This window comes from Zonotrichia leucophrys, chromosome 2, assembly GCF_028769735.1.
Source record: "Zonotrichia leucophrys gambelii isolate GWCS_2022_RI chromosome 2, RI_Zleu_2.0, whole genome shotgun sequence".
Classification (NCBI taxonomy): Eukaryota; Metazoa; Chordata; class Aves; order Passeriformes; family Passerellidae; genus Zonotrichia; species Zonotrichia leucophrys.
The window spans coordinates 32,836,251-32,850,454 of NC_088171.1; the positions used below are offsets into that span (position 1 = coordinate 32,836,251).

The window sequence follows — 14,204 nt, forward strand, 5'->3', positions numbered from 1 at the left end:
GAGTGGGAAGGCTCTCCCCTCCCAGAGGAGGAAACACCTATGTTACTCATTATAGCTGACATACAGTACATCTCACTATACCACAGTGCAGCACAACGCTGTCTACAGAGGGGGGATCGGTCAGAGCTGAAGAAATCATGTTCCTTTTTTACATCAGGAAGAGGACAGCTCTGTCACTGAGGACGACATTGCACACGTCAGGAGCTGTGGTTCAGAAAGTCTGTTCCTGTGGCTTCTGAGTCATCTGCTTTGTGGCAGCACTTGGTGCCAACCAGGCCCTGTGGCAATGCTGGCAGTCCCTTCCACAGACATTTGTGTTTGAGGTGTAACATCATCACTGAGCTCCAGAGCAAGGGACATCATGAGCCAGTGGTCCCCTGTAGTGATCACTTACACGTCACTGCATATCCATTCAATTTGTAATTAGCCACCTCATTAAATATTTCCCATTTTAGCACCAAAAAACCCCATTCTAGATTCTCATTCCTAATTCACTTTGTGGTCAAGATAAAAAATCTGAACAGCTATCACAGCTTTCCCACAATTTGGACATACCAGGAGCCATTCCTGATTTTTTAGGTCATCCACAGATAAAAAGAAATATTTTCTGTTTCATGTAAATAACACATGATTTACTAGAAGTGTTCCAGATTACTGAGAGGAAAAAGATGAAGGCGATGAAAACTCTTGCTGATATTTCCTTTGCAAGGCTGTAGAGTAGCCTTGGCTTGCAGTAGTGTAAAGATGCTTTTCACGTGACCTTGTTCTTCAGGATAAATTCTTGGTGAGAATGACAGGCTGCAAATGCTGAAGCAAGAAGCAAAAGTGAAAACACAACAGGAGAGAGCAGAAAGTAGACTAAATATGTGCACGAGCTGCTCCAAAGGACTTCACTGGTGTTTTATCAGAAAAATAAATATTGTCTGAGGTATCTGAGGAAATTATATTCCATGGCTTTTTCAGTCCAGGTCAAAGCCTAAAATTGTCCATACTTTGTAGTGTGATGCTGTTTTAAGACTGAAAGGAAGTCTATCATATGCAATACCACAAAAAGGAACATCCTGGGCAAACGGAGATTTTGGGGAAAACACATTTGGTGAAGCTTAACCTAGGTGCAGGAAAGGGGGTTGAGGATACAAAAAATGTACATATCAGTAGGGAGCTAAAAGCAAACTTCAGAAGTATCAAAGGACTGTGGGATTACAGATTCCTACAGATGTCAGGGGGAGCTATTCAGGGAAAGGCCTTTACTGAACAAATTAGAAGTGTTACAACCTCTTTTTCAAATTAAAAAAAAAAGTAATCTATTTCAAAATTTTTAACAATAAGTATCACTTCTGGCAAGTGGCCACAGAAAATCTATTTCAAAATAAAGCTTGTTACTACAGAAAACCTGTGACTTCATTTTGGAATTATGATATGCCATGATCCCATCATGTATTTTGAAACATTTAATCTTCACGCTCTAAGAAGGAGTTACTCCAGGCTACATCAAGATTACTAGTGCTTAAGGGACCAACTTGAAGGGACAAGTGGTAGAACAGGCAGAGTGACTTTGTCATCTGGCAAAGAAGTGTCCTGCGTCAATGGCAAGCAAGGGATTTCAAACAGATGTTATCTAATATTTGCAACTAGTAATTCCTCCTTTTCTGATATCATCGGACTTATTTTCCTCCTTGTGGTATCTCAAAAAAATTAGTATATTTTTTACTATGCTAGCCTTGGATTTGATGGTGCTGCTTTTAGAAGACTTTCCTCAATACTTGCTGAGAAGGAGCTCAGGCTCAGAAGAGAGTGAACAAATTATACAGATTTTAGGAGGGAAGGTAGGAGCAATTTCCCACTTTGTTTTTCCTTTACATATAAGAGTGCCAGTTTCATAATGAATTCAATAGAAATGTTGCCATTGAGTTCACCCTCTTGCAGTAATTTTACATTGTCTTTGAGAAAGTTTTAAAACAACTTTTCCTCTTTGTGACACTGATCTTACTCTTCTGAGAAACAGATATTTTCATTACCCCTGTGACCAACTCCCTGAAATTATTTACAAAAAATTTCTCAATAGGGACAAAATAGGGAAGATACAAAATGTGGAACAAAAAGTAATGGAATTCCAGAAATGCTAAAGAAGCCTTCCAACCATTTTTTTCATCTTCATCATAAGCCAGGAAAGTCAAGTTTTGTTTTCCTGACTGTTTGCAGGCTTTTTATTCTGCAGTTGTTCTCTGTAGACCCAAGAGCATGGAGAGCTCTGGTTAAACCATATGTCCACACATCAATGCTCCTTTCAAAAACTGTGTTTCCAGGGGTTGTCAGCTCTTGAAATTTGCTGTCTGAAGGGTCTTGCAACCACATCACATTGCTTAGCAGCAAAAGTTGACAGCTGTGGACTTACCCATCCAGATGGCAAAGCATGCACTGACAATGGTCATGTAGCTGCATGACTCTCTTTGTTCTTTCATCAGGCAATTGAGGTTCTAACAAAATCAATGTTGTTATAACACCTTAAAACATGTGCAATAGCTTTCCGTGGACAAGAGCATAGAGCTGACCAAAAAGACCAGTTAGGGATTAATAATAATAATAATAATAATAATCACAACAACAACAACAACAATTTGTCCTAAGTATTGTCTGGAGTTGAAAGCAGGTGAGGAGACAAAAATCCTCATGAATTTAAATTGACTTTAGCTACTAGCTTTGTTTGTTAATAAAAAATGATGCTCACATCAATGTCTTAAAACTTTCTCCTTTTTTAATCTGTTGCACTGAGCATGCACTGCTTTGGAGGTATGAGAGGTGACATTTATTTTGAGATAAGGCATAACATTTTTCAGGCTCAAAAAAAGAACACAGTGATTTTAATTAATTTGTTGTTGATACTCTCCCAGGAGTCAGGCATTGCAGCTTGCTCCATCACACTGACACAAGTGTTCCGGCAGACAGGCAGAGTCATTCAGATCACAGACTGAAACCTAATGAAAACTAATAAAATTCCTTTGGTGTCTTATTTTCCAGCTAGATCCTCCCTCCCAGTCTGACATAATGGCTCAAACACCAGTGCTGACACGCATGGGAAGTGGTGAGAAAAGGTGACTCGTGGCAGAAGTCAGACTACAGACTGGCGGCAATACTCCTTTTTGGTAGCATCCTCCCCTCATGTGTACCCATTTGATAGCATGTCCCCACTTCCCAGGAGTTAGCAGGGCTCATTGAAAGACAGTTAAACTAAATTCTAATAATAAATAAGCCCGGGGGCAGCACATTAATGTATGATTCTATGTTTCTATATTAGCTTATAACAGTTGTGGAACTACATGCTAAATGTTACGCAGAAAGCAACAGATTTCATTTCATTTCATAGTTGTGTGCTGCCCAGGCTAAATGGGAGATTTAATGTGCAGTTGGTAACAGCATAGGAGTCTCCATGGAGTCTTCTATATGACTTTAAAAAAAAAAAAAGAGAATATCACATTTTAGAATGTAGTTATTTTGCAAAATGTATAAAGTATGCAATTTCCCACAAGAAAAATTGCGTAGACTATTGCAAATGGATAATGAAAATCGTATGAAATGAAACAGAAAAGTTGAATTTAACCTTCCTTAAAAATGCCTGTAATTCTAACCAAGCCCTTTGCTCTCTGTTCATGTTTACCAATTGTTCCTGTATTCGTAGGGAATAAAAACAATACTCCTTGATGCCTTCACATCAGCATCTTTTGAAAGTCTAGGCACCTTCAAAATACTGACAAGTTCAGACAAGGAGTATGAGGGAAAAAGTACATGATAGAAATTTCAATATTTGAGCATTTGTGAGTAACAATGAAAATCTAAGTAAGAGCAGCAGGGAGTGATGGTTGATGATGCTGAGCTAAAGTACAAAGGGAGATTTTTAACAAGTTCCCTCTCCACACCAAAACTGCCATTGTCACAGTAGCTGCAGCTGTAGCGAAGGGCTGGGGGGAAGTGGATGTTTTCCTATCAGAGCAGTTCAGCTTGACTGCTTCTGGTTTTTATTTTTAACTTCTGGTCTACATGTAATTTTAACATCAGCAGGGGAAACTGAATAAATTCTGCATTTTCGACAGGCGATACCAGGGGACTTCACAGCGAGGAGCACCTGACCCAAGAGAGCAGGCAGAGCTGTGGTGTTCCCCTGCCAGGCATGTACAGAGCCCCTGCCAAGGAAGGGGTATGTGAGAGCTGGTGTGTTGCTCTTGAGAAGCTCTTGCACCAGTACAAAAGAAACTCCAGGGAGAAGAGCTTTTTCCCCTCAGGAAGCAAGTGTGACTCCCAGATAGCCAGGACCCTTTACCAGGGAGGACCTGCCACCCAATCCTCCTCAATTTCTCCACAGGAACCAGCTCTGCCTTCCAAAAAGCAGCCCATGGAGGAAGTGAGGCCTTCACTTCTGCCCAGGCTTACTCAACAGCTCTGGGGTCATAGTGTCCCTGGAAATCACTTTCTATATCTGCCCAAGGTCTGAATTTTTTGTCCTACATATTTGAGCAAACTTCCCTTGGAATCCACTAAGGTGGCACACAGGCTCCTGATCTTCTCTTTCTGACAAAAATAAAAAAGTTCACTTTAAGAGGAGCAATAGAAAAACATCTTGGCCAACATTCTTCTTGGGAGTTGGGAGACTTTCCTGTAAAGGAGTAAAAGTGGGTTCATAATCCATTTAAATAAGGAAGGGATGTGATTCAACATCTCCCACATCCTGGTTGAGTAATCTAAACAAAAAAGCACCAGACCATCTAACTGGCCATCTGAAGGAAAAAATTAGTTGGACCTAGACCACTCAGATCCTCTGGTGATGGGACCAAAGTCTTTATAGCTAACCTGGCCCCCAGGACACTTTTGCTTCAGGAACAGCACTGTGGGAAGAGTGACTATTACAAATTCAGCACAATCTATTAACCCTCTTATAGTGTGCTAGCATGCAACTAGAAAGGGCTCCTGCTGAGGTAAGTAGGCTCCCTTTCACAAATTCAGTTTAGAAAAATTAAGAAGTTTGCTAGAAGTCACCCAGAAAGGAAGAAAGACTCAAGTACCCCAATGTGCAAGGCACCACTTTCTGAGTAGGGATACCCAGTTTTCTCAACAAAATGGTATGACCAAAGTGGAAAACTCCACAACAATTTCACTGTGTCACTTCAGGATCCTTGAGCTAGAAAACCTTTATGAAAGCACACAACACTAATTGAAGGTGCACTCTGCATTTTGGTTTTCCAGTAACCCATCTGCTAAGAGAAATTTCCAACACATGTAAAGTGCTATTGAAAAGTGATCTCCCAAAAGGAATGTACTGAAGCCTTGCATCTCATTCTGACAATACTTTTACCACTGATACTATCCGGTTTCTGTTCTCACTACAGGGAGAAACCACTGCTTTCCAGGAAATAAACATAAAATTTTCATTAAGTGACTTGGCTTATGTGTAGGTAATTTACAAAGTCACAAATGCAATCACCAGGAAAGGCAGAATGAGAACACAAGAGAATGCACAAGTAAATGTCAACCCACGTGAGACAATAATCTGATAATGAGATTATGGGCACAAAATCATTGGGCATGGACAAGGGTAAACACAGTTAGATTTACAGATGTCTCATGGAACAATGCATGAGCTTTTATTTAAGAGTAGAATAGATCCTCTTTACTGAGGTGAGCTAGAGTTGGTATGCATTTATGAGTGGGATTATAAACATTGACACCCTTGAGTTTCCCTTGGCATTGAGCAAGTTCCTTGGCGGGAAAACCCCACTTTTGAATGCTTTGTAAAACACAATCTACATCTAATGTGCCATGTTAAAAATGGTAAACAATAAAGATAAATACTTACACCATTCAGTACCTCCCATACACTCAGGCTCCTCAGTGTGCTCTTTTCAGCTCTGTCATCTTCTCTGGTGACTGAAATATCTCTCTCTTCTTCATCATATAACTTCCTTGAATTTTCATCTTTCATGCTTAGAAAGCAAGCTCAATGGGAACTAAGAAGTTCCTTAAACACAAGTGGAACTTACAGTAAATTAATTTTTAAAAACAGAGAGAGATTTCTTTCAGAAGTACAACCCTACAATACACAGTGCTGACAAAATGGGATCCCTGTCAAAACAGTGTGTTGTCCTAGTGAGTGATGCTCACAAAACAAGCCAGATGACAACATGCTGCTTGTGAAAGACCCAAGGCCATCAGTATTTCTAACTTGACCAGCTCTCTGCTCTGGTGTCTCAAGCAGCCCTAAAAGGGATACCATCCACCCCACCAGGCACACTGTGCTATGACAGAGAGAAAGCAACAGCTGCCTTCCTTCCATGAGAAAAGTTTATCAAATTGCTTCCTGATGCCATTTAACAGTGCAGTCACAGAAGCAAAGTGCTCCTACTGAAAATCAAGTTTCACGGTCAGGTGCCACAACATTCCCAATCCAGCATTAAAATCCCTGCAATCATTTTGACTTGAAGGACTTGTACCATTAGATATGTCTTGCAGCATTCAGATATTCCCCAAGAACCATTCTATCTAGGACCTCTTTCACCTGGGACTGCATGGCTGGATGTTGTTGTCTGCTGGAAGTTGGCTAAAGAAGACCATAGCATTATTTATCTTCTTGAAATTAAGCAGATAAGCTGAAAACCAGAACATAATTTAAAGGTAAGTTAAAATTTTCTCTCTAAACCTCTGATCTAGCTTAAGGCAAGGAAATTCATGGTACTTGCATATGATGCACTCAAAAAAAATTTCAAGTCTTACCACACTTCTTAGCCTTTTTAAGTAATGATGCAAGTCTTCCTTTAAGAAAGAAAAACGAGTAATCCCCAAAGTTTTCACCAAAAAATCCCCAAAAAACTTTGAAGTTACTTGGCAAAAAACCAATAGAGAAGGAAAGAACTTGCCAAGCCACAAAAGCCAACAGGCTGTTAGGCAAGTGCACCAGCGCTCTTTGGTGACATGCAGCTTGTCAAAGCAATGTTTGCTTATGAGAAACAAGAACACGGTATTACTGACCTGTTCAACCTGTTCACTTCAAATACAGCACAGGGCAGCTTGGTTTGACATTACAAAGAACTCTGACACTCTTTACAAGATCTGTAAGAATTCGAGTTCTCTTGTTAACAAGCTTTGAGGAATTCAACCAAAACTATGTCAGGGGAATCAGACATCAGCTTTCCTCCTCATTCAAACTAATTGGAAGTTATTTGCTTAGTGATTGTCATGATCGCAGTTCTGACAATTGGCATTTTCTTCCACACACAATCTAACACTTCTATAGAAGAACACCACATTTTCAGTTGTATTTCTTCTCTTACTACCAACAGTACTATTTTAAGTCATAATCCCCAAATAAACATTACTGGTTTTCTTACTACTGTAAAATAGTGGAGATTATTAGAAAGAAAGACAGTCAAACCAAACACACAGATTGGAGTGGAACTTAACTGCACCCTAGTAATTCTAATTCATTGAAAGACCTTATTTTTCCATGTAGGAATGCCATTTATGTTTGACTCACAACACTCAGCAAGCAAGGTCCCCTGCTGCTGCCAATGGCACTGGGTTTTGCCCCTGCACATGGCAGGGCTCCTTGTAGACATGTGCCTGATGGCTGACAAGAGGGAAGACAAGCTTTGACCATGACAGCTTTGGCAGTTTGTTGAATACTTCAGTGGTAATAGCGTTTCCATGTTGGTGTCATCCACCTCTCCTGAAAACAGGCTCCTTTCTCCAAATTTCCCAGGTTATCAAGAACAAAAGTGGCACAGGCTTGCTCCCAGGCAGACCAATTCTAGAAGAAAAAGAACCTTTTCCAGAATAGGTCAGTGAGTTGCACATTGATCCTAGAAAACACACATGGGATGATCCTGGATTGGCTATAACTTGACTGGAACCTGGAACAATTTTCATGTGCGACAATCAGAGAGGAGAGATTTTTTACAACGTTCAGAAATGGTCTCTGCTCCTACAGAAATGTGTGGTAGTAGTGTTCATTTGTCAGACAGAAGAAAAAGTTGGGTAAACACTGAGAATTTCTGAAATCCCACCTTAGGAAGTTTTTACATACCAGGATGCAGCCATCTTGTTGACAGTATAAATGAAAAGAAAAAGAAAAAAATTGTACAGTGAGATATAGTGCAATAGAAATAAAAGGATGCAAGAACAGTAATCTACTGTATTACAAAGATGCTATGCAGGAAAGAAATTCCTTGGCATCTAGAAACTATGCCTCAGTGTCTCAGTTATAATACTCCTACATTTTAAGTACCAGGATCTCCTGATCTGTAGGTAACTCATGAGCATGTGCTGTTTGTTCAGAGCTTATTAAATTTGGAACAACGTGACTACTGATGAATCAGTGTAATTCAGTGCAGTACAGTGCCAACTAATTAATAATACAGTGCAGATCTCCTTTAAACCCTTCCCAAAATTTAACCATTATTACAGATAGATGAGTGCAAATGTATTTCTTCTATGTACAGCACCAATTAAATAAGTGATTTTCCATAAGAAACTGTCCAAAGCAATAAAAGTATTCTAATGCTATTGTGTAAATTCCAGTTCCTTCCTCCTTTGAATGCTATGCTTTGTCCTAGATTATCAAATGGAGTTCCTAAGCCATTAATGAGTACCTTTCACTGGAGCATGTAAGTATACTTTGTACTTCTGAAAAGTCACATGGACATTCATATTAAAAAAAGTAAACAAAACCCCAAAATGAGAAAACAGTAACTGAAGGCTTAGCGACTTTTAGATGAGGAACAGTGGAAACTTGCTTTTATTTCACTCTGCAGATGCAACTACATACATCAGCAAGATTGAATAACAGTGATCAGCACAAAAATGTTCTCTGAAAATTTCTAAGGAATGGAGGCTTTCACAATACAATGAGGTATGTATAAAATAAGTTTACAAAATTAAGAATTACAGAGCTACAGAGAAGACTAAATTACAGAATGCTTGCTGAAAAGATATTAAGGAAACACAGCCTTCTACCAAGTTTTCCTCATTTTAAGAATAGTACTTTCACTTAGGTTAGGTAAAGGAAATGTTTGACAGTCTGCAGGGAACAGCCTATGAGTCGTCTGGCAGCGGAAGGAAATCCCTGAGACGTACATCCATGTGCTATTGCAAGTGGAAAAAGAGGTAGGCAGGAGTTCCCTCCCTGATGTATCTGCCTCTGATGGTTATGCAAAAGCAAATACCAAGCTTTGAGCTCATCTGGCCTGACTGTTTTAATCCTTTAGCACATTTCAGTTGGATCTTTTCATTGATAGAAGTACGATTGTCAAACGTACTGCTAGTGGCATGCTTTCTTCTATGCCTAATGCCACAGATCTGACATTACAGCAAATACTGTTATGGCAATATCCCCCTGCTGTACTCAGGGACCTGGGCAGAGATGGATTGCTGCTGTTGAAAACTGCTCTCTCACACTTGTGTTCCAGTTCTAATATCTCTCCACTGGGCAAAATTACCACAGCTGCTTTTCTGCTACTGACAGAAAGAGACATTAAATAAAAACCGGTAGTACTCTGCTTCTTTCCCGAGGCTCTCTTTTCAGGTTGTGCTTAGAAAATGAAGTATCTGGGATATTTTCAGTTTCTGTGTTGTCTCTAACACCTCTCTTATGCCCCATGTTCTGTTCTCCCAACTCTGTACTCTCCTGTTAGGAGTTCCCAATGCAGCCTCTGATCTTTCTTAAGTGAGAAAACATAACTAACTTCATACTAAAGAAAGAAAAAGAAAAAAAAAAAAAGGGAGTTTGGCCAAAATCAGTTCAAGACATTCCACAAGTTCAATGTCAGCATGCCTTAAACAGTTTGACTCAGCCTGCATGCTACAAGATTGATCCCAACAGGAACTCTTGCCCTGGGTGAAGAGTCCCCCTGAAAGATTAAAATTCCTGCAACAGCTACAGGTAGGCAGAAAGAGATAAGGCAGCAGATAACGGGGAACTTCGTGGCATTTCCTGCAGCCAGCCTCCCGCAGGAGCTGGCTTTGGTCCATTCAAAGCATTTCATGTATTTAATCCTACCCACATGTAGTTCACTCAGAGAGGCAACTTGCAACTTGTACTATCCAGCGCCTAAACAGGGGCATTTAGTTTCACATATACAAATAATAAAAATAGCTAAAATATAGGGATATTTTAACTATTTTTTTCGTATGATGTATATAGATATACATCATACGATATTGGTAAAACATTAAACCATGCTAAAATATTAAAACACACGGAAGTGTATCCCATATATAAAGTATGCGTGTATATAGGCAGGTATGCATGTATAATTTCCAGGTTTTGTGCGGCTGGAGCAGGCAGGCTCCGAGGAAAGCCGGACCGGGGGGCAGGTGAGCCGGCGGTGGATGCGGGGAGCAGCCCGGGCCTCAAGGAGTTACGGAGCACGATTACTTCATGTTCCCACCGGCTGCTTTCGGCCGCCCCCCCCGGCCCGTTTCACAATCCCGGCTCTCGAGCAGCCCTGTCAAACCCGGCGCGCTGCGAGAGCACACACCCCTCGTGTGTGTGCTTCATTTGCCGGATTTTCCCAAGGCCATGAATAATCTCGAAGCCCCCTCAATAAATACACGTTCAGAGATGCCCGGAGCTCATTCAACCCTCCAGCCTCGCCGACGACAAGGGGCCAGGGCCGGAGCCGAGAAGAAGCCGCACCATGAAGTTTCTCCGGGACTGTGGCTGCGACCGTGCCCGCGCCGGCCGCCGCCGGCCGCCCGCCCTCCGCGCCGCGCTGCTGCCGCCGCTGCTGCTGCTGCTGCTGGTGCCGCGGGCCGCCGCCGCCCCGCTGCCCAACGCGGACTCCTCGGGGGAGGCAGAGCTGGAGGAGGCGGCGGATCGGCGGGCGGCGCTGCCCAACAGCCTGAAGCTGGCGCGGCTGCTGCACGACCGGGCGACACAGCTGCAGAACGAGGTGGGTACGGCCGCACCGCGGGCAAGCACACGCTCGCTCGCTCGCTCACACGGCCGGCCTGACAAGGTGCGACCAAACCTCTCCGTGTCTCTCCCCAGATGTGCGAGAAGTTTACCGTCTGCCAGAACAGCATGGAAATGCTCCTCCACAACAACCTCAACCTCCCCAAGGTGACGGAGGAAGATGGGTGTCTGCTCGCCGGCTTTAATGAGGCAAGGAACAGCTCTCCTTTCCCATCTAACCCTGTATACCTGGGGCAGGTTCTACCTGCTCAAAAGAACTGTGGAAGTTGACCTAAAGATTTGTGCCGGCTCTAGCTGGCTTTGGCCAGACCTCCACACTACAGAAGCATCATCTGCTAACCTGCACACAGCATTGCAATCAAGGCACCTTGAACTCTAAATTGACTTTCTCACCTTTCTCTCATTTCAGGATAAATGCTTGAGAAAAATCTCCAGCGGGCTTTATACATTTCAGACATACCTCAAGTACATACAAGAAACTTTTATTAGTGAAAACCAAAATGTTGAATCGCTATCCTACAATACAGAGCACCTGGCACAAATCATAAAACAGATGGTGAGTTGGTTTTAAATTCCCTCATGATTTTTGTGGCTTAATACTGATGTGAAGTCAGAAATAGAAGATGCTATGTGAAACAGAGGATGCTATGTTTCAGTTCCTTGAAAAAATAGGTGACAGTTCCTTATGGTCAGATCTTACCCTTATGACTTAGAGGTTTTACCAAGTTTTGCTTTCTTTTCTTAAAGAAACAACTCTTCTTCCTGCTTTCTATTGGTAGTTGTAATTTCCAAACCACCTAAATCCATCATTGTTTTAAGAACAAATATACTAAACCAGCTGATAGAAATAAGATTTCTCAGAGAGCTTGTTTATAATTGCAGAACTGCAATTCAGCCTGTACTAATGTTGGAACTCACTGAGAAATAGAAGTCAGCAACTTTTTTTTTAAAGCCCACATTAAAAAAAAAAAGAAAAAGAAAGAAAGAAAGAAAAGAAAAAGCCAAGTGTATTTTTACAATGTTATTTCTCTTTAAAACTCTCCAAACCAAACTTCTAAGCCAAGCTGTATGGTATACTGAGATATTGCTGTCAGTATATCAGATAGCTCCCTACTGAAAAACACATATTTTGCTTACAAATGATCTTTCACAAAAATACCAATTTCTCTCTTGATCTGGTAAACTTCAAATGCTATTAATTTCTGACAGACATTTTCCATGTTTTGGAGAGCTTTGAAAGATCACACTTCAAAACTTTACTTAATTCATGTAGTTCTTGCTCATTTTAATAATCCTTAATATGAACACATCCCTTTGTCTTTGGTGAAAGCATTTGCCTGATAAAAAATCACCCAGGTAAGGACTGCAGAAGTCTTGGGGCATTATTTCCTTCTAGGTAATTTTCAGCATGTGAAAAGCCTATTGTGCATTGTGTGTTTGCCATACCTTTCCTAACATATTTACTTATGCCCATCATTCTTTATGTGAAAGGAAGCTGAACTGCTTTTTTCACACTGTGCTAGCTGAGAATAATAGTCCTGTCATAAGACAGCAACTGATTACTGGCTTCCAGCTTGATACACGAGTTTGCAGAAAGTTTGTTTCATAACTGAGAGAGACTAGGTTTGTTGGGTTTAGGGCTTTAGTTTTGTTTTGGTTTTTTTTTTTTGACCAAGGTAATCAAAACAGGCAGAATTAAACACAGTGACCAAAACCAAAACTTGCACTTGCAGAAACTGTGGAGTTTTTGAGAAAAGGCCTTGAACTTCAGGTTGGAAATTTTTCTTTGTGAGAGAAAAAGCTGCTATTTAAGGACAGCAAAGCCAGAATCCACCACTTGTGGTTAAACAGATCCATCAGCATGATACCTGTCTGGATATCCAGATACAAACTTTACCAGTGCACAAGCAGCTGGGCATACCAGGAAAAGTGGGTGTGATCAGAACACACTCGCAAGTAGTCTGGATAGGAAGAATATTTCTCTCTTATATTTCACAAAAAAGATATTCCAAAAGGAGGTTGCATCTTTTTTGCCACTTGTTAAAGGGTAGGAGAGATCCTAAACACAGGATTAAGCAGATACTTGCTAGAACTTTGGACTCCAAATCACCTAAAACAGCTCCATGATTTGGGTGTGTAATTCCCGTTTTCAAAAGTCCCACTTCTTGGGACAAGTTCTTCAAAGGCCTTTAGGTACTGGGTGCACAGTGCTGTGAGTCAGCATTAGATAAATAACTCATTAGATAAATAACTTTTACTCATCTTGTAGTTACGGTCCCACATATCAGTGAAAGTTGGTGGCACTTAGTCTCATATGTGACTAAATGCCTGGAAAGTAAGAATTAAGCAGCTAAACAAGTCTGACATCTTTGGAAACTTGTTAATCTGCTAAAAAACGTGAGAGTACTCCAATGTCAGCCGATTAACTTGTGACTCAGGATGGAGCAGTGCAGGTTAGAACAAACCATGATCAGCATCCCCCTACCTAACCAGCCATGTGACTGCCAAAAAGCAGGAGGAGTGTATTGATCTGCTCAGAGCCTGTTGGACCACGATGCCACAGGCTGCATTCAAACCAAAACACTACAGCCCAGATTTCCACACAGCAGTCGTAGCAGGCACCAGCATTCCTCACACCTCTGCACAGAAACAGGGCTGGGGGAAAGCACAGTCCCAGGAAGTGCTGTTGACTGCAGTACAGAAAAAGTAGAAAAATGCAGCAGGCTGGGAAAACACAAATGGATGCTCTCCAAGAGGCTCAGTGACAGTGCTTTAACCAAGGCTCCCAATATTGTCCTTCTCACAGGTGATCAATCCTGAAGAAGTGATCATCCCAGATGCAGCTACCCAGGAATCCCTCCACACAAAGCTGAAGTCCACTAAGGCCTGGACAGAGAAAATCACCATCCATCTCATCCTCCGAGACTTTACTTCATTTATGGAGAAGACAGTGAGGGCCGTGCGCTATTTGAAAAACACCAGGAGTTTCAGTGCTTGAATGTTTTAGTTCAGGCACAATCCTTTGGTTACAAATCTGTCAGGTGGCAGATAACAGTGTTGTTCTGTTTTAAGAACTAGAAATAGTAACAATGGTTAGCATCTATATACATTCCCATTTCCTTTTAGGAACTTATTTATTGTATTTAAGATATTTATTAGTTTTTAATATTTCTTATTTATATTTTCAATATTTAGAAATAATTTAAACAAATTATGTATTTTATTTCCTGTCTAATGGTACTATTCA

The 14,204-nt window shown here is 41.1% G+C and overlaps 1 protein-coding gene across 1 annotated transcript; it reads left to right on the forward strand.

Moving 5' to 3' along the window:
- Positions 1-10,679: 10,679 nt before the first annotated feature.
- On the forward strand, positions 10,680-13,955 carry IL6 (interleukin 6). The gene is made up of 4 exons (XM_064703178.1): positions 10,680-10,934; positions 11,033-11,146; positions 11,367-11,513; positions 13,764-13,955. The coding sequence occupies exons 1-4, from the start codon at positions 10,680-10,682 to the stop codon at positions 13,953-13,955; spliced, it is 708 nt and encodes a 235-aa protein (XP_064559248.1).
- The last annotated feature ends 249 nt before the right edge of the window (positions 13,956-14,204 follow it).

Coding starts and splice junctions, on each gene's coding strand:
- IL6 (XM_064703178.1), top strand. CDS start 10,680: ATGAAGTTTCTCCGGGACTGTGGCTGCGACCGTGCCCGCGCCGGCCGC. Junction 10,935..11,032: donor CGACACAGCTGCAGAACGAG/GTGGGTACGGCC, acceptor GTCTCTCCCCAG/ATGTGCGAGAAGTTTACCGT. Junction 11,147..11,366: donor TGCTCGCCGGCTTTAATGAG/GCAAGGAACAGC, acceptor CTCTCATTTCAG/GATAAATGCTTGAGAAAAAT.